Source organism: Amphibalanus amphitrite, unplaced genomic scaffold, assembly GCF_019059575.1.
Source record: "Amphibalanus amphitrite isolate SeventyFive unplaced genomic scaffold, NRLGWU_Aamphi_draft 000614F_arrow, whole genome shotgun sequence".
NCBI lineage: Eukaryota > Metazoa > Arthropoda > Thecostraca > Balanomorpha > Balanidae > Amphibalanus > Amphibalanus amphitrite.
In genome coordinates this window covers 157,967-185,565 of record NW_024882108.1, presented here as the reverse complement: position 1 = coordinate 185,565, position 27,599 = coordinate 157,967, and the positions used below count along the sequence as shown (strand labels likewise).

The 27,599-nt window shown below is 48.9% G+C and overlaps 3 protein-coding genes across 3 annotated transcripts in view; 2 read left to right on the top strand and 1 right to left on the bottom strand.

The window, feature by feature from the left end:
- LOC122363296 overlaps positions 1-11,357 on the top strand; it is a 33,960-nt gene extending 22,603 nt beyond the window's left edge. The window contains exons 4-6 of the mRNA XM_043332391.1: positions 8,707-8,926; positions 9,378-9,544; positions 9,993-11,357. Of these exons, the coding sequence (XP_043188326.1) occupies positions 8,707-8,926; positions 9,378-9,544; positions 9,993-11,174 (1,569 nt within the window). The 3' untranslated portion in view covers positions 11,175-11,357. The remainder of the gene's footprint in view (positions 1-8,706; positions 8,927-9,377; positions 9,545-9,992) is intronic.
- The window catches only part of LOC122363299, a 41,116-nt gene that overhangs the window by 10,251 nt on the left and 3,266 nt on the right, over positions 1-27,599 (top strand). The window contains exon 3 of the mRNA XM_043332396.1: positions 17,952-18,103. Within this exon, the coding sequence (XP_043188331.1) occupies positions 17,952-18,103 (152 nt within the window). The remainder of the gene's footprint in view (positions 1-17,951; positions 18,104-27,599) is intronic.
- On the bottom strand, positions 11,590-14,599 carry LOC122363297. The gene is made up of 3 exons (XM_043332392.1): positions 14,503-14,599; positions 13,242-13,399; positions 11,590-12,965 (listed from the first exon to the last, which is right to left on the bottom strand). The coding sequence occupies exons 1-3, from the start codon at positions 14,509-14,511 to the stop codon at positions 11,729-11,731; spliced, it is 1,404 nt and encodes a 467-aa protein (XP_043188327.1). The 5' UTR covers positions 14,512-14,599; the 3' UTR covers positions 11,590-11,728.

The following is a 27,599-nucleotide window of genomic DNA, read 5'->3' as shown; positions in this document are numbered from 1 at the left end:
GTTGGGGGTAGATACGGTCGCTGCACGGCCGCCCTGCTGCCACCCCGAGGAGTGCAGAAAGGTTGCAGTCACACATCTCATGAAGCTGAATCAGTAATGAGCCCACTAGCTCAGTCGGGCACATAGCCAGCTTGGTGATTCCTGACAGCAGCGCCTGCTGCAGCCGGTGCTCTGAGCGCATCGCATCTTTCAAAGTGCGGAAACACGCTGCCCGCAGCAGTTCATGTGCTGGTTGGATGTCGGCAGCAGCGAGAAGCGCCGAATGGTGGGCGGAGCGAGGCAGGCCAAGAACCACCTTGATGGAAGTCGCTTGAGCGGAACAGAGGATCGTCATGTCCCTTGCATTGAGCGGGGCGGCCACGCAGCCATATGTGAGCGCCGGTTGAATGATAGTCTTCCACAAGAAGCACTTGTCGGCTGGGCAGAGGCCGAACGTCAGCATACCAGCAGGCGCGAGACCGTACAGGCTGGCACGAGCTCGAGACGCGCGGTGCTGGACGTGTGGCGCCGCAGATAAACTCCCATCCAGTACGACACCGAGGTGCTCGGACTGCTGGCGGGTGGAGAGCTGCTGGCCCGACAGGCTCCATCTTGGCACTTCGGATAGAAGCTCGGCGCCGAAGACCATGCAGTGGCTTTTGGTGCGGACGGGCTCCGGGTGGACGAACTCCAGCCTCCAGGTCTTCGCAAAGTCATCAACCACATCTAGTAGAGTGCTGAGGTTTCTGGCATTGGTGGACAGGAGTAGCAGATCATCGGCATAGCAGACAGCTGGCACGTGGTGACCATATAGGTCAGCACCGAGATCGCTTACGTCCAAGGCGGCTACGAGCGGGTGTAGGTAGGCGTTGGCTAGGATAGGCGAGAGAATAGCACCTTGCCTGGTGCCCCGGCGGATCCTGAATGAGTCGGATATGGCACCGTCAAAGGCAATGTGAGCCTGAAGTCGGCGGTACCAGGCAAGCATGAGCAGCCATGAGTTCGGACGAAGGTGTTGCGCCAGACGGTGGAATAGCCCGTCATGCCAGATCTTATCAAAGCACTTCCTGGCGTCCAAGTTTGCCGCGTAAACTGGCAGATCTCGTTGTCGGCACCACTGAATGGTCTCGAGGGCCAATATGGATGCTTCGCTGGTGCCTCGCTGTTTCACGAATCCCAGCTGAAGGTCGTGCGGACAGAAACTGGCCTCAAGTTCATCCAGCAACAGCATCTCCAGCAGCTTCGACGTGCACGATGTCAGGCTAATAGGCCGGTAGTTGTCCAGATTGTTTGGATCAAGCTGGGATTTCTTCAGAAGAGGCACTACCACGCTCTCTGCAAATGTGGCCGGCACATTGCACGAAGACAAACAGGCCGATAGAAGCTGGGCCAGTGCCGATAGCAGGGGAGGAGAACAGCCATAGATGAGGTGTTCCGCCGTCACGCCGTCCGCACCCGGTACCTTGCGCAGAGGGAGGCGGCGCAACAGGTCGGCAACTTGACTCACGGTGACCGTCCGAGTGGTGGCCAGAGTGGAATAGCGTCGCGCCCTTTCTTCGACTGCAGCAGCAATCTGAGCCTGCTCAGAGTCTAGCAGGGAGGGCTCGTCCGCGTGCACCGCCTCGAAATGTCTTCCGAACTCGCTGGCAGTGCGACCACCCCCAGGAGGGAGAGGGCCGCGCCGAGAGCGCTGAACCCGTCGCCAGAAGGCGTTGGTGTTCCCATTGCGCTTGAGTTGGTGCAACAGACGGGCCTCTTGCTGCACGGGGGCTAAGGCTGCTGTGCGGCGAGCTTTCCGGTACTCTCTTCTAGCTGACTGGTAGCAGGAGTAGACCGTCGAATGAAGAGGTCGACCACAGCTGGTCCAGACATGGAGCCAGAAGCGTACTCGGTCACGTGCAGCTGCTGTGGCAGGGGTCCACCATGGTTTTGGCCGGCGCCGCTGTTTAACACAGCCTGCCTCTCTAGCGGCGGCGAGCAGGCAGCGGGATATTGTTGAGTCCAGCGCATCGAGCGAGGTGCCACAACTAGGGAGTTGAGTCACGAGCATGCCGGTAAGAATATGCTTGTAGTCTTCTAATCTGTCGACGCGGTCCCAGCAAAGTAGATCGGAATCAGGCACAGGAGTGGCCCGAGAGATGGCGCGGTGCGTCGTCTCCGTTGGAGCTGCAGTTGCCACCAACAGCCGACAGACGAGCGGCTGGTGCGGGCTGAGGTTTTCTGGATGTGGAGGCAGAATCTGGCAGCCAGCTACGCGCGGTAGCAGGGAAAACGGTACAGCGATATGGTCGATGTGACTCTTGCAGTCGGCGCGTGCGTATGTGAAATTCACCTGCTGGGGGAATAGAAATTCTGCAGCCACAAGTTCGTACTGGTCGAGCAGCTGCTGCATGGCGACACTGTGCCGAGTGAACCCTCGAAGTCGTTGCCACAGAGGCGGACGTGAAGTTGCTGGGAGACGCGGTAGTGCACAGTTGAAGTCACCGGCTACAACCACCGGAGCAGAGGGACGCAGCGCCATGATTAGAGCGTCCAGCTTGGCAATAACACTGTCGTACTCCTCCGAGTTACCGGCTTGCCCGTCCCAGTACGGCATGTAGCAGCCAATGACGGTCAGCACCGGGCGTCCATCCATCAGCACCGTTACACCGCACAGGCGGGGGTCGTCACAGCTGCAGGATTTGAAGGTCAGTCCGGGTCGGCGGCGACATACGAGAGCAAGGCCTCCGCGTCTTCTGCCCTCACCCACGCCGGGAGGCACCTCCATTGCGAATGACTGGAACACCAGTAGTTCACTGTGTCCAGCAGAAGTGAAAATTCTTGGTGCGTAAACCTCCTCCGCTCGAGACAGCCAGCTTTCTGACAATACTAATATATCGCAGAGTGGCAGAACATATTCATCGATATATTTGAACGCTGACAGCAGACCCTCGCAGTTGTAGGCACCGATGGCGATGGTCGCGTTTTCGGGCAGTTCGCGATTAGCGACGCCGCGGCTGGGGTACCGTGCCGCCGAGCCGTGGCCAGCTGTTGTCGTCTCTGGAGTCCCAGGAGGCAGGTGCGCTGCCAACGTTTCGATGCCGCGTTCGGGCATGGCCACGCGCATAGGTCCACTCGCCGTGCTCGTGAGAGTAGCCTGTAGTGGGCGCTGCGTCCCACTGAGTGCGGTTAGCGGCGGGCTGCTCGGTGGGTTGGTGCGGACCTGGATGACTGGACTGGTGCGTCGCGGCTGTGTAGTGGCTGGCTTGGACAGGAGTGGCAGGGACTCGAAATCTCCTTCGTCGCCGTCCGTTGTTATCGGCTTTAGGACGCACGCTGAGTCCCGTCGGCCATCGCGCAGAGTTCATGACGGCATCCGATCGAGACTCGGCGGTCTCGAACATGAAGGCCGCTCCTGGAGCCGACGGGCCGTCTGCAGGCAGACGGCGGAAACTGTATACGTCTCCAGCCACCGACTGTACTAGGCCACGCACGGAGCTATCAGACGCGTCGGGGCGAAAACCCCAAACAATGAACTTTTTCTTTGCCGGCTGCTGGGTCACTCCTGGGGATAAGACCAAGTCAGAGGCCGCCCCAGCGCCCGTCACAGCGGCGAGTTCAGCTGGGCGCTGATTATCCGACCTTGGCGCGTTCAGCTGCCGGCTCGCGGTGGAGCCGTGGGTAACTGTTGGCGGAGGCGGAAGGTGTGCTGGTGGGTACTGCGCCCGTCGTGTATCTGTCGCTGGCAGAACCCCAAAATCCCGTCTGGCAAAGCGCTCGTCCCCGCCCAATTCATCGTCATTTTCAGAATCAGAGTCGCCAGCTCGCCAGTGGATTCTGTCTGCGATGGCTTTACCGAGGGCAACGAGGTCAATGGCAGCGGCGATATCCTGGGCGGCCGGCGGGCTCGCCTGGCTCACCTGGGCGTCCGGTGGGCTCACCTGGGCGGTCGGTGGGCTCACCTGGGCGGTCAGTGGGCTCGCCTGGGTCGCCTGGGCGGCCGGTGGGCTCGCCTGGGTCACCTGGGCGGCCGATGGGCTCGCCTGACTGCTCACCTGGGCGGCCGGCGGGCTCGCATGGGACATCTGGGCGGCCGGCGGGCTCGCCTGGCTCACCTGGGCGGCCGGTGGGCTCGCCTGACTGCTCACCTGGGCGGCCGGCGGGCTCGCATGGGACATCTGGGCGGCCGGCGGGCTCGCCTGGCTCACCTGGGCGGCCGGCGGATTCGCCCGCTTTACGTGTGTATTGGTAACCAGATGGTTATATGTCTCTGACCGGTTCGATGACTGGTGGTCCAGCATATCGCGCAGTAGGTCCTCCAGCTGGTCAATCCTGGCGTCCCGATCAGCACACGCACGCTGCAGGTCGTACAGCTGCTCTTCAAGCCGCTGGACTTGGACTCGCTGGGCATCGGCGGCGGCAGCACGACGACGAAGGTCCTCAAGCTCTCTGTCCATTCGTAACTGCGAATCGATTACAGAACGCAGAGAAGCCTCCACGGTGGCTGCGTTAACCAGACCTGGCGGTGGTTCGGCGGCGGAACCCGGCGGCGGCAGCGGAGGCCGGCCACCGGGCTTCAAGACGGCAGAATCGACGCGGCGAGTGAGAAGGCGCTGCGCTGCAGAGTAACCGAGCTCCCAGCAGTCGTCGGCCAGGGCGGTGACGTTACCCGCCTGGCGGTTACGCAGCGGACGCCCAGCAGTGGCTGGGATCCCTGACGTAAGGGCGCCGTGAAGCTTACCGCGCAGAGCACGCAGATCACACTCTCCCAAGCTGGCTAGAAAACATCGCACTTCCGCAGGACTGTAGCGGCCGGAGAAGATTGTCTCGCTACGGACCAGCAACTCTATCTTCTCGGCGGAAGAGGCGTCAGCTGGAAACAGCTCCTCCAGTTGCATGTGTTGACTCGGAGCGACGGGTGGCTGCTCCCGCTCCGGGCTGCTGACCGCTGCAGCTGCCATCACCAGCTCCGAGCTGCTTACCGTTGTAGCTGCCACTTCCGGCTCCGGGCTGCTGGCCGCTGTAGCTGCCACCTCCGACAAAGTATCTAATGTGTCAGCGGTGTCGTCCATGTTAGCTTCCAGTGGCCTACAATATCTGTATCCGGCCGTGATATGCCCGACTGTAGAGTACCACGCTCAGCTTGCAGAATATTCGTATAATATATTTCAAGCGGTCAGATTGCACTTCGGTATGTTTTTTAAATCTTCAGGCTGAAGGACCGATTTATAATTGTAGTATCCCAATGTCGTGGTTGGCCACGTCACAACGTCACGTTTTTCGCTGAGAACGAAATCTGGGCTCGGAGGATCAGTTGTCCTCTGGCAGCGTGGCAAACATGACGCAAATTCAGATCAATCCATGGACTCACCCTCGACTCACCTAGATCAAAAGACGCAATAATCTTGGCGAATTCAGAGAATCAAGTCATGAAATATTTAACCACGTATAGAATAAGACTTGGCGCATCGACTGAGCGATGAAACGTCACGGAACTCGTGAAATGTGAAGAATACAAGATAACTATGCGCGGAGCCGCCGTCAAGCCGACCAAACGGCTCTGCGCCTGCGCAGAGCAGCCATCGAGTAAAACATCGAGTGCATCATCGAGTAAAACAATGAAATAAATTCATAAAATAAAGATATTTGCTGTAAAAGAGATTAGGTGCAGATTTGGTCAAATTAGGTGCACTCGCCGGATAGCCCGTTGTCTGGCAAGTCTTATGTTTTATGTTTTGCAAGTCTGGCAGCGAATCGAGACATCTTGGTCGCAGCCTAGACGAATCCCTCAATCTTCGTAAAAATTTCAGGGTATTGGCTCCCGCAGGCGATCTACCTGATGGCACCGGTCGCTACTCGCTTAAAACCTCGTGGCACGTGGCACGTGCGATTCCATTTTCCCCATGTTAAGTCAACGGGGTTTTGGACACTTTTTGCGCGATCGCGAATAGCGGAAAAAATCGCGGAACAAGGTATGGTTTGCTGCACACCATTTTATGGCCCACACATTCAGGTACACGCCCGTGTGCGTCGTATACCCGTCAGAATTCGTTAAGTTGAGTTGCACGAGTTTGAAGTTGAAGTTTTTTTGCTCCCCATGTTAAGTCAATGGGCGTTTTTGCAGAGACATTTTCATTTGTTCATTGTACAAAACTATATGATACGATTTTGCTTAAACTTTCAGGACCTGTTGAGAAACGACCATAGAACATGTTGTTCTGCTTCGTTAAGCTGTCAGAATTCGTTTGTTCTTTTTAAGCTCGTTTAAGATGGAAAATTTTTAACATGGAAAGTCAATGGGGGCGTCTTTGGTGCTTAATAACTTTGTACGTTGAAGATATATTTAAGTGAAAAGTTGATAGGATATACAACTTTTGATGCTCTTTCCAATGATATATACAACGTTATTGCACGTGGTGGCGTTTTTGAGAAATATAGTAAAAAAGCACGACATTACCGAGATTTGAGCTCACACAGCTCGGCGCCCTTAGAGCGCGTGCTCTCTGCTCGGTCCGATTGCGCCCATCTTTTGATACGATGGTCCGCCCCACCCAAAGTTTGTGCCCACTAAATAAATTATAAGTTGTCATCATCGCTGTGTCATGCCTTATGTGTCTTAAAGCGCCGGAACGGCGCCGCGTATCGACGTGAAATTTACTGGGCACAAACTTTGGGTGGGGCTGACCATCGTATCAAAATATTAAATGGTATTGGCACTGGCAGAGCAGACGTCACACAAAGGTTTTCCAACTAAGGAGAGGCGCTGTACTCGGAGATGCTTCTTTTTAACCAAACCTAATCTAATGCGTGGTTCACACCGGATCCGTAATGACCGTTACGTTCCGTAATGAATACGGTGGCGATTAGAAAATATCTCGAAAGTGGAGGGCACAATGCAACGCGCATGCGTAGTTCGATTTTTTGACGCCGTAACGCCGTAATGGTTACGGATTCGGTGTGCACCGGGAATTGCCATCGCTGAGCGTCACCGTTCGAATCAAGTGCGCCAAAGCTCTATTTTGTTTATAGGCAAGCGGAAAATGGGCTAAAGCCTAGAGCTGTTTTTAATATCAGAGCGCCAGAATGTAGACTTGTTTTACTCTGTTCCTTTTAATTTGTTAATTTCGCTCTGACATAGCGGTCTGCAATTGTATCCAGTCATATCATTGTTAATTAAACACCGTTGGGCAGAACACTGGACGGAGATTCTTGCATTATTTCTTGCATTACAAGAGGGCATGTCTATGCCCGTCAACGCTGAAGTTTATTTCTTACATTCTTTGCTATTCGTGGGTGGTGGGAATACTAGCGGACGCCAGAATCTGTATCGTACCTATGCCCTTTGCTCGATTGGCTTGCCAAGAGTCAATGTGGATTCAAACGTCTGCAAATATATACAAGTCCAAGCATCAAATTTAGCAAGTAGCAGGGACAAAATGGCCGGTGAACTTTGCTCAGAACTCCATGAAACTCAGAACTCAGAACTCCACATACAAGATACAAAGTAAGCCGTGAGCGTTACACGCTGAGGGCATGCTCACAAGAAATAATAATGTTGTTATTCAGCATACAAAATATGAGCGCTATCGGCCCAGCGGATCCCCAGATATGGAGAAGGGGTACGCACGTGAGCACGTGCAAATCAATGTCTTTGCCAACCCGTGCAAACTGCTTATAAACATGGCGTTATTCAGCATACAAAATATGAGCGCTATCGGCCCAGCCGATCCACAGATATGAAAAAGGGGTGCGCACGTGCGCACGTGCAAATCAATGTCTTTGCCAGCCCGTGCAACATGCTTAAAAACGTAGTGCTTTTCACTCTACTTAATATGGGCGCCATCGGACCAGCCGATCCCCACATACTAAAAAGGGGTACGCACGTGCGCACGTGCATACTAATGTCTTTGCCAACCTGTGCAATATTCATATTTAAATGGTGTCCTCTAGCATACAAAATATGAGCGCTATCGGCCCAGCAGATCCCGAGATATTAAAAAGGGGTGTGCACGTGCGCACGCGCTGAAGGAATTCAAAACCATTCAAAGGTCACCGGATGTGTAGTGTGCACCCAGCCAAAACAACAAACAAATTTTGAGCTGCATCGCTTCAGCCGTTCCCGAGTTATGGAATGACGAGCTCTTCTGGAACCTCTCACGTCGCACGTGGCACGTGCTGCAACAGGCACTCATGAGTTTTATGGATAGCACAGTTCCATGAAGAAAGAATACATCCCATCTCCAAAGAAGACCGGTCATCAAACAGTCAAACCGTTTTGGAGATACATGTCAACAAAAGTCATTACGGCGGCCGGTCGGGCCGAAAAGTTCAATTTTCCCAACTTCTGTTACGTTCCGTAACGAGTACGGTGGACGCTGCCAGTTTACGGCGGATGGTTGCCACATTTCAACTTCGTCTAGAAAAGTCGCAATGCTTGGGGAATCTTGAGAAATGTCTAGGTCATTACGGCCGTAACGGTTACGGCGTCATTACGGATCCGGTGTGAACCACGCATAAACAGACCTAACCTCACCTACAACCTAAAACCTACAACCTAAACCTACAACCATAAACCTAAAACCTATCTACAGCACCTCTCCTTGGTTTGAAAACCTTTGTGTGACATCTGCTCTACTAATGCCTATTAAAACACATTAGGTACCTATTTCACCCACCATCAGTGGTCATCTAGTCGCGCCTTGAATGGAGTAATGTTCCAATTCCTAATACATGCCACCTTCATTTCAGCTGGAGAAAGATGCAGAAAATTATATGTATCAGAAGCTGATGGGTGGCAAGATCAGGCTTAAGGCAAAAATTGTGCCTCACAAGTTTGATTGTCAGAGACGCAGTGTGCAGAACTCTGTGTCTTGCCTGAATCGCACTGCGCTGAGGAGAAAGAGGATGCTGGCCGAAGTGTTATACAACCACCCAGGTCCAGGTGCCTCAGAATACAATAATGAGAGAGGTAAGTGAACATGTTCTGAAATCCTTATTTCATTGATTTGATTAGCAGTTTCATATGATGACCTTAATTTTGTGCCTATGGCCTGTACATGTCAACATGTGATCCCAATGACAAATATATTGCTGGAACATTCACCTCTCAGTGCTCATCCTTAGTTGGTTTAATAGTGATATTGGCAGGTGTGATGAACTTAAGTAGCCAGATAAGGCACAACTCAAAGTTGCTGTCCAAATTTGCATTCTCTGTAGTCTGTGCCCCCACCCCCACTCACTCACCCAAAAAATTGTGTTCCTGCCAATATGGCCTTGGTTCTCCCAATCAAAAATAGGTGACAATGCCACTGTTTTTAGCTTTCACCCCCCCCCCCCTCCCCAGCAATAAGCATTGTGCTTGGAAGTAAACATGGTGTGGATGAGCGATGGGTAACCTGGCCCTGGGTGTTTCGCCTCAGATTCCTGCACTGAAGGAGGATTGGCGGAGACAGATCATGCTGCCAACTCTTCAGCTACCAGTCAACCTGATGAACGCCCAGGGGGCAGCTCTGCAACTACATTCCTAGGCCTGGAGGAAAATATGCAGCCTGTCTCTGTGGAAATGCCACCAGCTGAAGGCATGCCTGTAAGCATTTGTGCCACAGATGTCTGCATGTGTGGGGGGGGGGGCGGCCTGCCGGGGGATTGATAATGAATACTGCTGTGAAAAGCAATACCAACATTCATCATTGCTCAAGAGTTATTTTTTGTTTTTGTATCTTCATAATTGTTGATTTAAGTAACAAAAAGTTTGGCGTTGATCAGTTTGGAAGATTAAGCTAAGCCAAGCCACGTCATTAGTTGTGAATATGGAGCCCTCGCTCCAAGGGTCACCTCACCATGAAATACTCAATGGCTTGTTATTGATCTTTCCTGTACATATGCTACGTTTGCCAGGGGCTGAGTTAGGGGTGACGTAAAAATGACCCCCTCCCTGTCACCTCCACCCACCTCCAGTACGTGGTCTGCACTGGTCACCGCCACTGAATATGGCACGATAGCCTGCTCATGCTTTTTTCTGTTGTTGGTTGCAGGTTCCTACGGTCAAAACGTGCGATCGGGCGGTGCAGACGGGCAGCGTCAACACAGAAGTGGGTGAAGCTGAGCAACACGCTGCCTGCAACCAATCCACGCAAACTTCTACCATTGAGCTTTTCGGTGAGGTAGCTGCGCGACCTCTGCTCTTCAATGAAAAGCCTGTGTTGCCGAGCGTACAGCGACTGCGTGCCAGTTCATTTATCGATGCCGACAAAAGCTCTGACTATGTGCCCTCTGACTCGGAGGCGGAGTCCTGTGGATCGGCCGACCCAACAGACGAGACGTTTTTCAAAGTAATGGCCCGTAAAGTAATAAGGAACAATATTGAAAAACACCCGGCGCGTTACATTGGAGTACCGGAAGAGCTCTTCGGTATCATTTCGCTTCTGGAAAACAGGATCAGTTTTGCTGACAGGGGCCAATGCCTTACGAAGAGGGATGTCATTTTTATGATACTTTACCGTCTCAGACAGGACACTCCTAGCCATCTACTGGCCGACCAATTTGGAGTTAGTGCTGCGACGGTGTCCCGGCTGTTGGCTCGTTCTGTGCCGGTTATTGCCGTCTATGTGGGTGCTCTGGTAGTCTGGCCGGATCAGCAGACGATCCGAGACCGCCTTCCACACGTGTTTTTGGCGAACTTCTCGTCGTGTGAAAGCATCATCGATTGCTTTGAGATTCAGATTGAAAAACCAGCGCGCTCTGTGTCGCAAAGCTTGTCCTGGTCAGAGTATAAAAAATGTAATAGTGTCAAGTACGTCATTTCTGCGACGCCTGACGGAATGATAAACTTTATATCTAAAGGCAAGCCAGGTCGGGTGTCTGACATGGAGCTTGTGCGTAGTTCAGGCTACCTGGAATGCTTGCGCAGAGGCGTGACCGTGCTTGCTGACCGTGGTTTTAAGGAGCTGGCTACTGAGTTGGCCAGGCGTGGGTGTTCGCTAGTTAGACCTCCTAGTGTGCAAAACGGCAAACAGCTGGATGCAGACGAGGTGGTACGAATGCGGACAATCGCGGGTGTGCGGATCCACATTGAACGCGTCATTGCGCGTGTCCGCGTTTTTAAAATGTTGAGCATGCACGCCTGTACACCACTGACCATGATGGACATGCTCGACGACATGGTCAGAATCGCCTGCGGCCTGGTGAACCTACAGGATCGCATCACAAAGAGTTAAGACGTACATGATCGCGGATACGCCGTGTTCCGCGCTGTGCATGCGCTGTTATGGATGTCAGCCCGCTGGTCGGCCGCGCCCAGCTCATGTGTGTGGTTCCTCGCGCGCCGGCCTTTACCCTGTCACGCGGATGATCGATCGCTCAACATGTGTGCGACTGTGCAATAAACAAAGTACATGTCATTCAAGCTGTATTCTGCCCAATGTTACAACCCTTATGTACAAATGACACTGCGCAACTAATTACACCAACCTTTGTGATGTGTAAGGAATAGTGAAGAACCTACAATGAACTTACCCCGCGTTCGGAGTCTGTCGGACGATGCAGATTCTACGTCGTCCGGCCAATCCCGTTCCATGGTCGCAGCCAAGCTCCCGCCGCCTTGAACGGGATTGGCCGGACGACGTACGTGTAGAATCTTCGTCGTCCGGGAGACTCCGAACGCGGGGTTAGTCCACTCTACTAAAAACGTTTGAGCAAACAACACTAACGAATGCCGTTCATTAGTGGTCCCCGTCCGTCACCATATCACAGTCTGCTGAGTGCTACTAGGTCAGACGCTGCTATAAGACTTCACAAGTACTGGGAACACAGCTGCCTTCCAGAAGCTATCACAGCGGTTGAGTAGGTCCTCACTGTACTTCTCATCGGTCTCGAGCTCCACAATGATGACACGACCGCTCCGTTCGAAGTCTGGGTGCGCTACACAGAAAAACGATCGCTTTGCACTAGCCAACGTCATCAACATCTGCAGTTGCGCGCGGAATCTAGCAGCAATTTGACCGTTCGCGAGGATGTACTTGTGAAAGTTTTTCTCGTCAACAGGACACTTAACTTCCACTACGCTACCGTCTGGAGTAAGCCCATCCGGGGACGCGCCGAACATCGGGTAGTTGGGTGACAGAATCAGCCCCGCTCGTCGCAACTCGACACCGAGGTGATTCCCCACTACATCTAGCACCTGTGGCTCCAGAACGCGACCTCGCTCCATTGCGGCGCTGTCCTTCAGCGTTGCAGCGCCGACGATACCAGACACGATAGTGCCATCTAACTTCTGGCAGTGCGCCGCGGCGTAGGCCTTAGAGGCGGTGACGCGCCCGAAACGCATAGCATGCCACAGCCAGGACTGACTTTGGTCACAGATCTGTTCCGCAACAAGATCGCACAACTCTGAGCACATCCTCTCCTTGCAGAACGCCAAGAACCCCGGCGCAGACAGGGGCTCAGCGGCGTCACTGTGGGCTACATATGCCTGGAGGAGCCGATCTACTCCCACACTTCTCACCTCGTGAACCTGCGACACTGCTCCGTAGTGATGGAAGAATAGGCCGGACGAGTTGGAAGCGGTTCCTAATTGCAGAACTTCCTGGCGGAAGGCCTCCAACGCATCTGCACCTATCATTTTGGTGCTGCTACTGCCTGCCGTGCTACTGCGTTGTTTTGGTCGCAGCACCTCGATAGCGGCACTTTTGATTTCAGCTGGTACCGAGGATAGGCGGGACTTCTTCCAGTACGACTCGGTACTAGTCACACTCTTTTCGGAACTTTTCATGAACAGCCAACCCAGGACTGCTCCAGCGTGCTTGCAACCTCCTGCCGCAGCCACACAGTCCTGACATTGCGCGCTACTGATGGTCTCAGACCGCTCATCTATGACTACGATCACCTCGTAAGCCTTAGCGCTGACTTTGGTCTCCGGCGTCACTCTGGCGTGAAGAGTGCAGACGGAGTCTTCACGCTTCAGCTGCACATATCCGACGGCATCGGGACTGTAGTTTTCGCCCTTAGACCTGTAAATACAAAACATATGTATGTACGCCAGTGCTTTTCCAAAACACAAAACAAAAGGGCGGATCCTGGCCCCTGGGTACTCATTAGACACATGGGTTATGTTATTGATATGTGATTTGACCCCCCAAAAGTCATCACAAGCATGCCTTTATATAGAGTAGTTTTGCTGCTCACCCCCCCCCCCCCCCCTCCTCTCAACATTTTACTTATATTTAAGCCTGTTGCAAATCCTTCCTTATATTATCATTCTGAAATAACCATGTCTCGATATTTACCTTTCAACTTTGTGGTGCTGACATCCAGGCTGTATATAGCAATTATTGCTGTTGAAGAAGTCCATCATCATCTCCATGCTCACTCTTGGCAGATTTTGTGGAGTCCCCTTTTCAAAGCCTTGCAGAATGACTCCCACCTTCCGAACGAGGGGCGGTCTCTGAAAAGAATGAAAAAAAAAAACATTCATCCAAAGATGGCCAGCAGTACAACTCATTTCCCATAAGCGTCACTTATGATGATGGATATCTTCCATATGAGGGGTGTTCACGGGCACCGCACAAATTTACCTTTAGTTGACGTATCATTGTCTATCTGAGCACACGCAGACACATCATTTCTTTCTAGTGTGAAGTGTGGAGTGAAATTGCCCTGGAAATGTTGCCCAGCAAATGTTTGGTTTCCCAACTCTGATAAGGTTTCTTACAAAATGATACAAAGTACACAATGCGGCAATCTCTTAGCAGACGTCACCCGAGCTGTCATATCTAGTTAGTTAGGTAGGAATGGTAGGTTGTAGGTTGCAGGTTGGTAAGTTGTAGGGTGACTAGGTTGTAGGTATGGTTAGGTCAGGTGAGATAATGTTTTGTTATTTTTTAACTGAAAAGGCATTGCGGCGCACATGAAACGTAGATATGGCAGCCCGGGCGACGTCTGCTAAGAGAGTACCCACATTGCGAGATGGATCTAAGTCTTACCGGGAAAGTAATCATAAGATAAGAAAAAATACTACTAAACTATCACTAAATATTCCACTTTTGACAATCCAGTATGTGGCTTGCTCCACATCAATACATTGCTGTCAGCCTGCCGTGCCCACATCCAGCATTTCAATACATGCAACTTATCAATCATTTGTATATTCATGTCAACAGTAACTTGCAAGTGGGGAGATGACAGGAAAACTGAGCAGCAAAAGTTGGTAAAAATGCATTTTATTTGGATAAGCCTAAGGCAAAAGCATTAGCTCTACAGCATCTCAATACATTGGTCACATTTGATCATTGTAGGTAGGCATTACTTTGCAAAGTGAGTTTGCTGTGAATATCGTGAAAACTACCTACATAGTTATGCAGTGATCAGTTACTCAGGAAGTTCCTACTTTTTAGCTCACGTAACGGCGACAAGTGACAACACAAACTTACATTTGACATCAGATCAAGATGAAACCAAACGCAGAGTTTGAGCCAACTTTCAGTATTCATTCCACTCGCCGAGGGGTTTACTTTACCCCTCCCATCCCCCAAAGAAAAATGATCTTACCTCATCCATAGCGATGTTTAACTGGCCAGAATACTCTAAGCGCACTCAGCTAATCCGCAAAACGTCGCAGCAACTGGGGCAAACTATCGAACTTCACCTTGAAGGGCCGTGACCGCCATTACTACTACTCTTCATCTGTGACGTCACTAGGCTCCGCCCACCCAAGGCTTTTTTAAATGTGGTCATTATTCAGAAAGTTGAAATTCAATATCTTTAAAACCACAAAGAATACAGCAAAACCAATTTATCTCCACTTACCAATTATTATTCTTCTAATTTTGGGGTAGGAACGAAAACAACATGAAACTACTCCAGCCATAGACAGTAGATAGAGACGCATCCCACAACGAGTTCGACGCACAAGTAGTCTCATCCCAGTCTCTGCTGGTCTAAAAAAAGACTCGAAAAAGGTCGTCCACGGTGCATTTCGGAAGCCCGTCTGCTAACAACATATAGCTGAGTCGGCGCCACTGAGCCGGTCCCGATACCCGTGATCTTGCCGAAACTGGGATGGTCTACATAGCACACATGTCGCTCCACGTATCATAGTGTACCTACTACCTATTTGTACAGAACACACGTAAGCACACGCACAGTATGAAATTGCCTGTGGTGCTGCTTTATTAACGCACTTCATTTTTGTAGTGTCGTGAGCGCGAGCTGCCCCACCCTGCCCGTGGACTGGCGACGCCTCTGGCGCCGCCGGCGCGCGGACTCCGGGCCCTGTTCAAGTGTCTGCGGCCGCCGCGGCTCCCGCGGCCAAAAAGGCGGAGCTTAGCTGGCGGCCAATCAGGCGAGAGCAGCATTCTGGGTAATGCGTAGCTCTTCCTGCGGCTCCCGCGGTCGCTCGGGAGCGACCGCAGGGAAACTTCGACATAAACTGCGCGCGTGAGACAAAACATTGCTGATTTCGCTCTTTGTTTCGGTTGATTTTATCATGTTGTTAAGGAAAACTTGCTTCAAAAAGGTAGTAAGTGAAGTAATAAAGCCATTATAAAGCCATTACACACAAAATTTTGATCAGCATCTCCTTTCAAAACAACCGTGCCCGTTATGCGCCAGGCGCGGCCATAGCGCGGGACGCGACGCCAGCGCCGCCTATCGGCAACGCCAGAGAACTAAGGTCGGTGAGAGCACGGATTTTGATGGGTGATAGCGCAGTGTGAAAAAAAATAGGAAAGTTACATGAAAATGTCGCTATACTACGGTATAGTTCACCATCTGAGCGACATATTTATGTATTTTTATCCATGGCGGATAAAAATTGGACCCGGGATCTGGCCATGGAAGAAAAAAATGTTGGTTAGCGTAAGCACGGATTTTCGTGGAAATGAGCACAGTGTGAGAAAATAGGGAAGTTAAATAAAAATGTCGCTATACTACGTTGTAGTTCGCTATCTGAGCAACATATCTATGTATTTGTTATCCATGACGGATAAAAATTGGACCTGGGATCTGGCCATGGAAGAGAAAAATGTTGGTCAGCGTAAGCACGGATTTTCGTGGAAATGAGCACAGTATGAAAAAATAGGGTAGTTACATAAAAATGTCGCTATACTACGCTGTAGATTACCATCTGAGCAACATATTTATGCATTTTTTATCCATAGCGGATAAAAATTGGACCTGGGATCTGGCCATGGAAGAAAAAAATATTGGTCAGTGTATGCACGGATTTTCGTGGAAACTAGCACAGTATGAAAAAATAGGCAGCTTACATAAAAATGTCGCTATACTACGCTGTAGCTCACTAACTGAGCAACACATCTCTGCACTTTTTATCCATAGGAGAGAAAAATTCGACCCGGGATCGGGACATGGAAGAAAAAAATATTTGCACCACCAAATGAAATTAAGATACATCACTCCCGTTATATTTGTATTGAGTCTTTCATGAAACAATTTCGCTATACTACGGCAAACAGCATGACGTCTCGCATATATTGAGACATATTTTGACAATGCAATGTAGGTATAATACAATTTGGAATGTTCATAAACATTTTATCTTCTCCTGCCAAATCCCGGTGCCAATTCTCCCCGAATATTGGTAAAAAATACGTCAGGGTAAACGCATATTACTGAATTTAATTGCATTATATCGCATTTTTCAGTTTATCGTTAAGTCTCCACACAGGGACGTTTTCATCTGAAGTTTGGCCGCCGGAGCCACCGCGAGGCCTAGTTGCACGAGTAGCCGATAGTCGGCGCCACCGTCGCACTCGGCCGCAGCCAGTATACTGCCAAAAATGGAGCTATTATGATATCGCTCGTTGGTAACTAAGTGTGGCGTGCTTCATAAATGATCGCCGCATAGAGAAACAACCGTTTAATGAAGAAAATGACTTATATTTTACTCATAATAACAATCTGAACCCAATGTCCGCTTCTATATGGAGTTTGGCGCATAACGCATTCTCGTCGCCGGCCGTAGCGGCCGCAGCCGCGAGGGTGTTCAACCCAACCGAAATTAGGCTCCGCCTCCCGGCCGCGGGAGCCGCGGCGGCCGCAGAGCACTTGAACAGGGCTCTGGGGTTTCCGCCTCCGGCAGTCGGCCGCCGGCCCGCGCAGGGCGTGCGTGGTTGTGTTCTGGTTGGGGTGCGCCAAGTGGGCGCGCAATCGCAGACGTGGAATAAAGAACTCACATTATATCAATTTTGTCTCGCTTGTTTTTGTACGCATGGTGGCAACGGTTATGCACTTTTTGGATGCATCGGTGCTATTATTACGGAGCGAGCGAAGCGAGCGGAGTCTTACGTAGATAAACGGAAATTTCTGAATATGAGCGGCCGGCCGGCCGTGCGAACGCTTTTGCGAGGCTTCCGCTTACATATATCTCAGCAACCACTTGACCGATTTGCTTGCGGTAATTTTTGCAGGGTAGCTTCATTCCTTATACCACGGTGACTCCTTATACCAAGTATTGGATTATTCCCGATGCATGTGGGCGACCTTTTATGCACGTGCAACGTGCAACACGAAGAGGTGTCAGTTTTGCAACAATTGCAATATCTCGGTAACTACTGGGCCGATTGCGCTGAAAGTTGGCGTGTAGGTAGGCGCCCACTAGGCAATGCATTATGCATATCCATGTGCCACAGTTGGGGTGCTGCTGCACGTGCGCGCTTGCAGGGGTCGATTCCAGATCTCGAGAACGGCTGGACCGATTGCGCTCAAATTTGGTACACGGCTAGGGAGCGGTTAGTAGGGTGCCGTGCACACTGCACAAGTCAGTTGGGACCCATTTTGCACGAGCGCACGTGCAGGGTGCCGCGATCTCGAGAACGGCTGGGCCGATTGTGCTCAAATTTGGCACATCGCTAGAAACCAGTTAGTAGGGTGCTACAAGTCAGTTGGAGTTGGAGGTGCCCCCTCGAAATGTCGCGTGTTTACCCCCTTCGTGTTTCACCCCGACGCTCTGACCAGTGTGCGCTGTTGGCGGTCCGTAGGTGCAGTGTGGACGGTGGTGCTCGGTGGAGCCGCGGCCGACAGGTGCATCACGTGCAGAAGGGGCACCCTCGAGGAGTGCCTAGATGGCAAGAGGGCGAAAGAGTTTGAAGACCAGCAGCAGATGTGTTCGGATTCGTTACCGTTCTGTGAGGTGAGACTCAGTGTCGCTTCGTCGTACATCACTGGCTGTGGCCGCGAGATAATCTCAAACACGCCCTTGTCTTGGCTGATACCTAACTACTACACTGAGAAACATGCAAACTGCCGTCTTGCAGTAAACCCCTCGATTCTGCGCCATTTGTTTCGACGCGCATGATGGACCGACGCCCTCTGCGGCCTGCTTTGTAAAATCACTCCCGTTTTGTGAACAGTCGTGCTGTTCCGTGTTCACTGGCAAGACGTGAGCTAATCCCAGTAACCATATGCGAAAGACGGCCTTTTGCGTGATTTTCACACTTCTTTGGCGACTACCAGTGATCAATGGTCTGACCAGAATAGCCCATGACTTAACCATAGTGTAATAAATAACAAGTGAAGACACTTCGATTATTTTGTGTAATGCGTTTTCTTCTGCCGGAAGTGCTCTCTCAGAAAATCAACGATATCTGATGACGATTGATGACGTTTTCGTCATTGTAGTGCAAAAGTTTCATCCCTGTAGTGAAAACTTCTAACCAAAGAAACTACTATCCAAGCTTGTAGTTATATAAGTGTTGGTTTTAACAGCTAATTCACCCTTATTTTCTACAAAACACTGAAAATAAATTCCTCTACACGCAACTTGAAATGAAATATCGCTTAAACATAATGAGAAGACCAAAAACCTATTTTTACTACACATCTTTACAAGCTAAGAATGTCTTCTTTATGCCAGAATGGATATAGCGTATGAACACAGGGACAGGCCCCACAGCTCGCAATACCTAAGAATTCATGTTCTCTTATCAGGCATATCGTTCGGAAGCTGTGTAAATGCCGACACAGTGTTAAAATGGGCCAAACAGCTATTCATCAACTGGGCATTTCACCGGGCTGAAACGCATCGATGTCCCCTGATTTTGCATATTATAATGCATTCAATAGGAACAATGAACATGCGATGACTCTCATTCATTTCGCGCAATAAAAAGCATAGGTTCTCAAGTCAAAGTGAAGGAAAAGACCGATCAAAATGACTCGCATAATACAGACTTTGTTTAAATACTCTACACTTTTAGGGGCTGGTACTGTTATGGTGTCTTCTATTTTTGAATATTTTCATACCGGTTCTGTCCAGGGCTGCGGAGTCGGAGTCGGAGTCGGTCGGAGTCGACAGTTGTGACCGGAGTCGGAGTCGGAGTCGGAGTCGATTTTAGAAACCCGAGCCGGAGTCGGAGTCGGAGTCACCGAAAATCTGTCGACTCCGCAGCCCTGCTAGGTCTGCGGAGTCGGAGTCGGGAGTTGGAGTCGGTCGTAGTCGACAATTCTGCCCGGAGTCGGAGTCGGAGTCGGAGCTGGTTTTTGAAAGCCGGAGTCGGAGTCGAAGTCGGAGTCGCCGAAAATCCATCGACTCCGCAGCCCTGGTTCTGTCACATTGCATTCAGTTAGCGATCATACATGCAATAAAAACAGTGGGTTCTCGAGAGTAAAGTTACGGAATAGAGTGAATGCTGATACGATGTTCAGCATGTTGGAGCGCAGCTAGATCGAGTAGGACTTTCATCGGGCTGTGGCACATCGATGTCCTCTGATTTTGAATATTTTCACGCATTTTATAAGAAAATACGATTATTTTCTTTCATTAAATGCAATAAAAAACATGGGTTCTCGAGTCTATGTCAATCAAAGGACCGATCAAAGTGGGTTATGTTTTAGAGACGTTGTCAAAATACCCTACACTTTTTAGGAGCCGGTGGTGTTATGATGTCCTCTGTTTTTGAATATTTTCATACCGGTTCTGTCAAATTGCATTCAGTAAGCGACCATACATGCAATAAAAACAGTGGGTTCTCGAGAGTAACGTTACGGAATAGAGTCAATGATGATACGATGTTCAGCATGTTGGAGCGCAGTTAGATCGAAGAGCACTTTCATCGGGCTGTGGCACTTCGATGTCCTCTGATTTTGAATATTTACACGCATTTTATAAGAAAATGCGATTATTTTCTTTCATTAAATGCAATAAAAAACATGGGTTCTCGAGTCTATGTCAATCAAAGGACCGATCAAAATGGGTTATGTTTTAGAGACGTTGTCAAAATACCCTACACTTTTTAGGAGCCGGTGGTGTTATGATGTCCTCTGTTTTTGAATATTTTCATACCGGTTCTGTCAAATTGCATTCAGTAAGCGACCACACATGCAATAAAAACAGTGGGTTCTCGAGAGTAACGTTGCGGAATAGAGTGAATGCTGATACGATGTTCAGCATGTTGGAGCGCAGTTAGATCGAGTAGGATTTTCATCGGGCTGTGGCACTTCGATGTCCTCTGATTTTGAATATTTTCACGCATTTTATAAGAAAATGCGTTTATTTTCTTTCATTAAATGCAATACAAAACATGGGTTCTCGAGTCTATGTCAATCAAAGGACCGATCAAAATGGGTTATGTTTTAGAGACGTCAAAATACCCTACACTTTTTAGGAGCCGATGGTGTTATGATGTCCTCTGTTTTTGAATATTTTCATACCGGTTCTGTCACAATGCATTCAGTTAGCGACCATATATGCAATAAAAACAGTGGGTTCTCGAGAGTAACGTTACGGAATAAGAGTGAATGCTGATACGATGTTCAGCAATCAGCATGTTGGAGCACAGTTAGATCGAAGAGCACTTTCATCGGGCTGTGGCACATCGATGTCCTCTGATTTTGAATATTTTCACGCATTTTATAAGAAAATGCGATTATTTTCTTTCATTAAATGCAATAAAAAACATGGGTTCTCGAGTCTATGTCTTTCATAGGAACGATCAAAATGGGTTATGTTTTAGAGACGTTGTCAAAATACCCTACACTTTTTAGGAGCCGGTGGTGTTATGATGTCCTCTGTTTTTGAATATTTTCATACCGGTTCTGTCACAATGCATTCAGTAAGCGACCATACATGCAATAAAAACAGTGGGTTCTCGAGAGTAACGTTACGGAATAGAGTGAATGCTGATACGATGTTCAGCATGTTGGAGCGCAGTTAGATCGAAGAGCACTTTCATCGGGCTGTGGCACATCGATGTCCTCTGATTTTGAATATTTTCACGCATTTTATAAGAAAATGCGATTATTTTCTTTCATTAAATGCAATAAAAAACATGGTTTCTCGAGTCTATGTCAATCAAAGGACCGATCAAAATGGGTTATGTTTTAGAGACGTTGTCAAAATACCCTACACTTTTTAGGAGCCGGTGGTGTTATGATGTCCTCTGTTTTTGAATATTTTCATACCGGTTTTGTCACAATGCATTCAGTAAGCGACCATACATGCAATAAAAACAGTGGGTTCTCGAGAGTAACGTTACGGAATAAGAGTGAATGCTGATACGATGTTCAGCATGTTAGAGCGCAGTTAGATCGAGTAGGACTTTCATCGGGCTGTGGCACATCGATGTCCTCTGATTTTGTGTGTACCAAGGCATTCTGTAAGAGACTGGGATTATTTACCTTCATTTAGTGGAATAAAAAACGTGGGTTTTCATGTCTAAGTCAATTAAAAAATCCATCATGACGGGGCATGGAAGACGATGATGTAGGCTGAGGATAACGTTCAATGATTTAGGGAGTGACGTTTTATGACGTTTTATTACGTCATACTGCAGCGTGAGTAGCTACATAGCCCACTCCTAGCTGAAGAAAAGTTGTTACATGAGTTTGCATTATACATTGGTGAAGTGTCTTCACTTGTTATTTATTACACTATGACTTAACCCTCGCCCGTATAGGGGGGGGGGGTCGAACGAACCCCCCCCTTGGTTTTTCGCGAATAACTCGCGTAAAAAGCGGCCGATCGCGACGAAACTTTCAGTACCCTCGAGTTGATCAATTTCACACCAACCCTGAAAATTTCATGACCCTGACTCAAATGACCTTTAACCAGTGACCTACTTTTCGAGTCCATGTTTGGCCGGAATCGCGATTCGGCGTATGTCGGCTCGCATTAGCCGCGCGTTTGCGGTCTTTTCGTGGTTTCAAGCGTTCAAACATGTGATATGACGCTGCCCCCATGCATTAGAGTGGGTGTCAAGGTCACCTGAAGGTCAGGTCAGGTCATTGACCTTTGATGACCTCGGTTCACTTTTTCGAGTTTTACATGTTTCCAGGCTAGTTTTTGGAGCTGAATTCGAATTTAGCAACCATGTGAACATTTACGAAGTAGTTTTGGCACCTTCGTAACATGTTACGAAGCTGTCAGAGGCGGCTGCCACCTACTAGGAATACCCGGCTGGACCCCTACTGGTTGACCTGACCTGACCCGACCTGGCCCAAATGCATGAAGACATCATCTGTGATCAAAACTAACATGATATTCGTGATCAGCACCCCGAAAACCCCATAGCAGCTACACTTTACGACGTTCTAACAGGTCCCGATTTTCCCGACTTTTGGGTCATTGACCTGACCTGGAAGGTCAACCAATGACCTAGAACCTTAAACTTGGGTATCATCGGCTTCCTCTCGTCACGGGCAACACGCTCGTTTTTTCCGCGAAGCTCTAGCGCGATCAGGGGCGAAACGGCAAAGGGGGTCCAACGGACCCCCCCCCCCCCTTATACGTTCGCGGCTGGAAAAACACCAATACGGGCGACATCAAGAAGCTCTCAGGGCATCAATTTTACAGTTTGTGTCAAAAAATACAAAGCCTATGATAGGTTGGTCGCAAAAATGACGACTCAGAGTGTCATCTGCTATTTGCGACCCAAAAGAGGTTTTACGGGAAGAGCCGTCACTCTTACAGTTTTGAAAATAGATACAAATGTTCTCACCAAAAGTAAAAATTAACAGGGCCACAAAACTGACATCTCGGATCTTTGAAAATTTTGGATTTTGATCCAAGAAGTTAAAAAAAAGTTTTTTACATTGTCCTAAAAATGCCAAAAATTATCAAAGTTTTGAAAAGTAGAAGATATGTCATAGACCTAACGTTCGTCCATAGACATTGTAAATTTCAGCTCGATAGCTCTTTTTTTTGCAAAGTTATTGCGAAAAAAAACTACCGTAAGGTAAGGATTTACAGTTTTGGGCCTCTCCATTTAAAGGGACCCTCCCACCTTAACATTAGTTTTGAGTTGAGATAGCCAAGTTTGCGGCCAGGCTCAGAAACCACCATTTATCCTGGTCGCAACCCCCGCAGCTTTATGGTGTTCAAGAAATTTCTTCCCTTTACTTGCAGGGTGGGACCAGCGTGGTCCCTATCTCTTAACCATTACGGGAATCTGATGACGTCATCAGGCTTTCGAACGTCCGTTAAATGTTTGACTAAAACGTTTTGTAGCACGCGGTGGTATATGCTGCTTTGCGCGCAACAAATGCCGCACTTTCAAATAAAGTCGCTAGGAACAGCGGAGATCCCAAAAAGTAAACAAAAGTAAAAGTCTAATATCTTGAAAACCGGTGAATATTTTTCGATGAAATTTGGTAGATATTCGTTTTTGCTCTTTCTGAACCGAGCGACATCACTTTTATGCCAATTCATTAACTTTTTGGAAGGTGGGAGGGTCCCTTTAACCCGCGACCTGGTGGGGGGGGGGCTATTTTTTGCCCCCCTCCAGAGTTTTCAATATATCGCAAGAACCGCTGCGCCGATCGTCACCAAACTCTCAGTACCCTCCCGGACATCAATTTTACACATTGTTAACAAAAAATTTTCCAAAGGCTATGATAGGTTGGCCGGAAATGACGTCAGAGTGACGTCATGTTCTGCCGTTTTCGACCCAAAAAAGGGTTTCGCGGGAAGAGCTGTCAGGCCTATAGCCTTGCAAATACAGAAAAATGATAAAGACATAAAAGCTGTAGAATCAACAGGGCTACAAAACTGCTATCTCGGATTTTTGAAGTTTTCGGATTTTGACCCCCAAAAAATCAAAAAATATTTTTTTGGATATAATAATCAAAAAATCCAAAAAGTTTTTTGAATTTCGCCAAAACCGGAATATATGTGATAGTCCTTACCGCCTTCCATCCACATACCAAATTTGAGATTGATACCTCTTTTTTTGGCGAAGTTATAGCGAAAAAAAAAAAACTGTTCAAAATTGATGACGTCAAATTGTCAAACTCAATTTTTAGCAATTTTAGACCCCGTAGCGCAAAACAAAGACCACCATTAGACTCCCCGTGACGAGCTGCATCGAATCAATACCCATTTTATGCAAAACTTTCAACTCTAGAATTTGACCTTTTTTGGCCTGACCTTGACCTGACCTTGACCTGAACTTCACCAGAAAGTGACCTAAGCCGTACCTGATAGTCTTATAACCAACACCATTGAGTTGGAAATGAAAAATTGGCCATAAAACATGCATCACACAACCTTAGTAATGTTGGGCACATGTGAGCTGACCTGTGACCCTTGGTGACCTGACCTGTGACCTGACCTGGTATTGTCAGTGACCTCTAATAGCAACATATCTACTAGGCAACTGACGCCCTATCGCTGATTCTCGACAAAATGCGTTTTCCTCGGTGTTATAGCGCATTCCCTAGAAGACCCGTGAACGGTGAAACATTTCATCTTTGACCTGACCTGTGACGTCATCGGTGACCCCGAGGTCAATGAAATTTGGTTTCCTTCAACAAATTTGACAGGCCTTTCGAACGCCGTTTGAATTTTGCGGATCCGTCCAGCAGTTTCGGAGATACGAGGGGGGGGGCAAAAGATAGCCCCCCCCACCAGGTCGCGTTATAAACAGACCCCACCAGGGCGCGGGTTAAAGCGGTTCATATTTCTTATAGCATATAATTGCAAAATGTAGTTAGCCGTGACATTTTTCAGATAGTTGGATTTTGGTGCAGCTAGTAGGGGAAAGTGGGTTTAGGTATATTGCGCCCTCCTGACCAATTGCGCCACCAACATTCCCACGAATCCAATGGCATGTTTAGTATTTTGTAAACACTATTTCCAGTCCACCACTGGATAGTTAGGTACTTTTATGCCCAAGCTCTCCAACGAAGCCAATTAGCAGGGCTCATTACGTCATCAAAGATGTTACGGCGTCTTAGCTTTTTTGCTGTATTTTGAGCGGCTATATAGCTATAAAAATGTGCAATTCATGTCTCATTTTCAGACTGATATTTTGAAAGAAAAATCGGGTTTTTATTATATATCACTGTCCACTGAAATAGTAAACATCCTTCAGCATCTTTATGAGAACTTCTCAGTGGCGCGGGAACTTCTTCCAGACTGGGGGGGGGGGCTGAACCATAATAGAGATCAACCTAGGGTACCCCCAAATCTAGTTTTCTCACCGGTTTTAGGCCACTTATTTTTCAGTCTTTGGCCTTTTCAACAACAACAAAAAAAAACGAAAAATGCAGAAAAGTGAGGTATTCCGTCTCAGCTGAGTGAAGAAACTACCGTTTTGGCAACCTGGAGTAAAGGTTTTAATCTGCCAAAGGAGTTGCCGAACCAGTGAAAGAGGTGGATTTTTCACTTACATGCTTTCTTCCTTTGTGACCCACAACCCCTAATTTGGGGAGGACAAGCTGCCCAACGGTTCCTGGCCTCATGAAAAGTTGTGGGGCACCGCCCCCACGGCCGCAGAGTTGTGGGGGCAAGCTTCCCCCACTGCCCCCTCCCCCGGTTCCCGCGCTTATGTATGAATCTATGAAATTATGTTGGTAGATTTCCTATTTCGATTCCTCCAGCTGGGGGGGGGGGGGCTCAAATACATTACGAGCCCACCAGCCGAAAAGCTGGGGGGGCACAGCCCCCGCTAGCCCCATCCCCCCGGTTCCCGCGCCACTGGAACTTCTGCCCTTTTATGAAAAAGTACCTCAATTTCAATTGCGCCAATGGCATTTGTGCCAGCCGCCAGGGGGCGCGAATAGACCAATGGTGTAGCTATTGTATCACGACAATTGAATGGATCATTAAAGGGATACCTATGTTCACTACACGTTGTGAGACTCGTAATGTTTATTATATCCTGCAAGTTTCATTTCCCTGTGAAAGCTCCTCTGGCAGTGAGGGCGTTGCGAAGCTGCGACATCTGAAGACCGTGCGGAGGTTCACTTATGACGTCATAGGTCAGTGACCTGACCTGAACCGAAACTGCAGTTGGTGTCAAAAGATCCGGCTTGAATCAAAGGTCAGTTATGCCAAGTTTCAGCTCTTTATCGCCGGCGTGTTCGGAGCTATCGCGAAAAAATCCTGGGGGGGGGGCACCCGCCCCCTCCTCCTCGGCCGGCGAGGCCAATCCTCGCCCGCATAGGGCTCAAGTGGGTTTTCCTCGTTTTTTTTTCCGCGAATACCCCACGTAGAAGCATCTGATCGCGACGAAACTTTTAGTGCCGTCGCGTCAGTCAATCTTACACCTACCCTAAAAATTTAATGATCCTCACATAAATGACCTTTGACCTGTGACCTACTTTTCGAGAACAGGTTTGGTCGGAATCGCGATTCGGCGTATGTCGGCTGGCATCAGCCGCGCGTTTGCAGTCTTTTCGTAGTTTCAAGCGTTCAAACATGTGATATTATGTTGCTCCCATGCATTGGGGTGGGTGTCAAGGTCACTTGAAAGTCAGGTCAGTTCACTGATCTTTGACGACCTCGGTTCACTTTTTCGAGTTTTACATGCTTCCAGGCTAGCTTTTTTAGCTGAATTCGAATTTAGCCACCATATTAACATTTACGAAGTAGTTGTGGTGCCTTTGTAACATGTTACGAAGCTGTCAGAGGCGGTAGACACCTATTACGAATACCCGGCAGAACCCCTACTGCTTGACCTGATCTGATCTGACCCGACCTGGCTAAAATGCATCTGCGATCAAAACTAACATGATATTCGTGATCTCGTGATCAGCACCCTCCAAAAAAAAAAAAACATCTCAGCCACACTTCACGACGTGTCTAACAGGTCCCGATGTCCCCGACCTTTAGGTCATTGACCTGATCTGAAAGGTCAGCCAACCTAGGAACTTTAATTGGGTAAGCCCTCGCCACGGGCAACACGCTCGTTTTTCCACGAAGCTCTAGCTCAATCAGGGGCGAAACGGCAAGGGGTAAAACCTATTTTAACTTTTTTGACAAACCGGCGCATAACTCGAAAGCCAATAGAGCTATAGCGCTGCGGAAAGCGCTTTCGTTATCGATTTTATTTGACCTAACTTCAACCGTTAACCTCTAGAGGGCAAAAAACTTAAACTAGCTGTTTTTTATAAGTACCCACCTTATAACTTTTCACCGAGGAAAGACACGAGACTTATTTTGCCAGCATCGTGTTCCACTCGTCGAGACGCGTCGAATGAACTAGGCTAGACCTGAAAAGGTCATTTTGAAAATTTGAACTTTTGATAATGTCACGACCTAACCGATCCTTTTTGTATCAGTCGATCCGTATCGTCAACATAAGCACATCTAAGGTGTTTTCAAGGTTCTAGCATGCCTCTATCAAGTTATTTAAAAAACTGCTGAGGACCTTAGCTGAGATGTCCTCAGGGCCACAATTGAAGGCGTC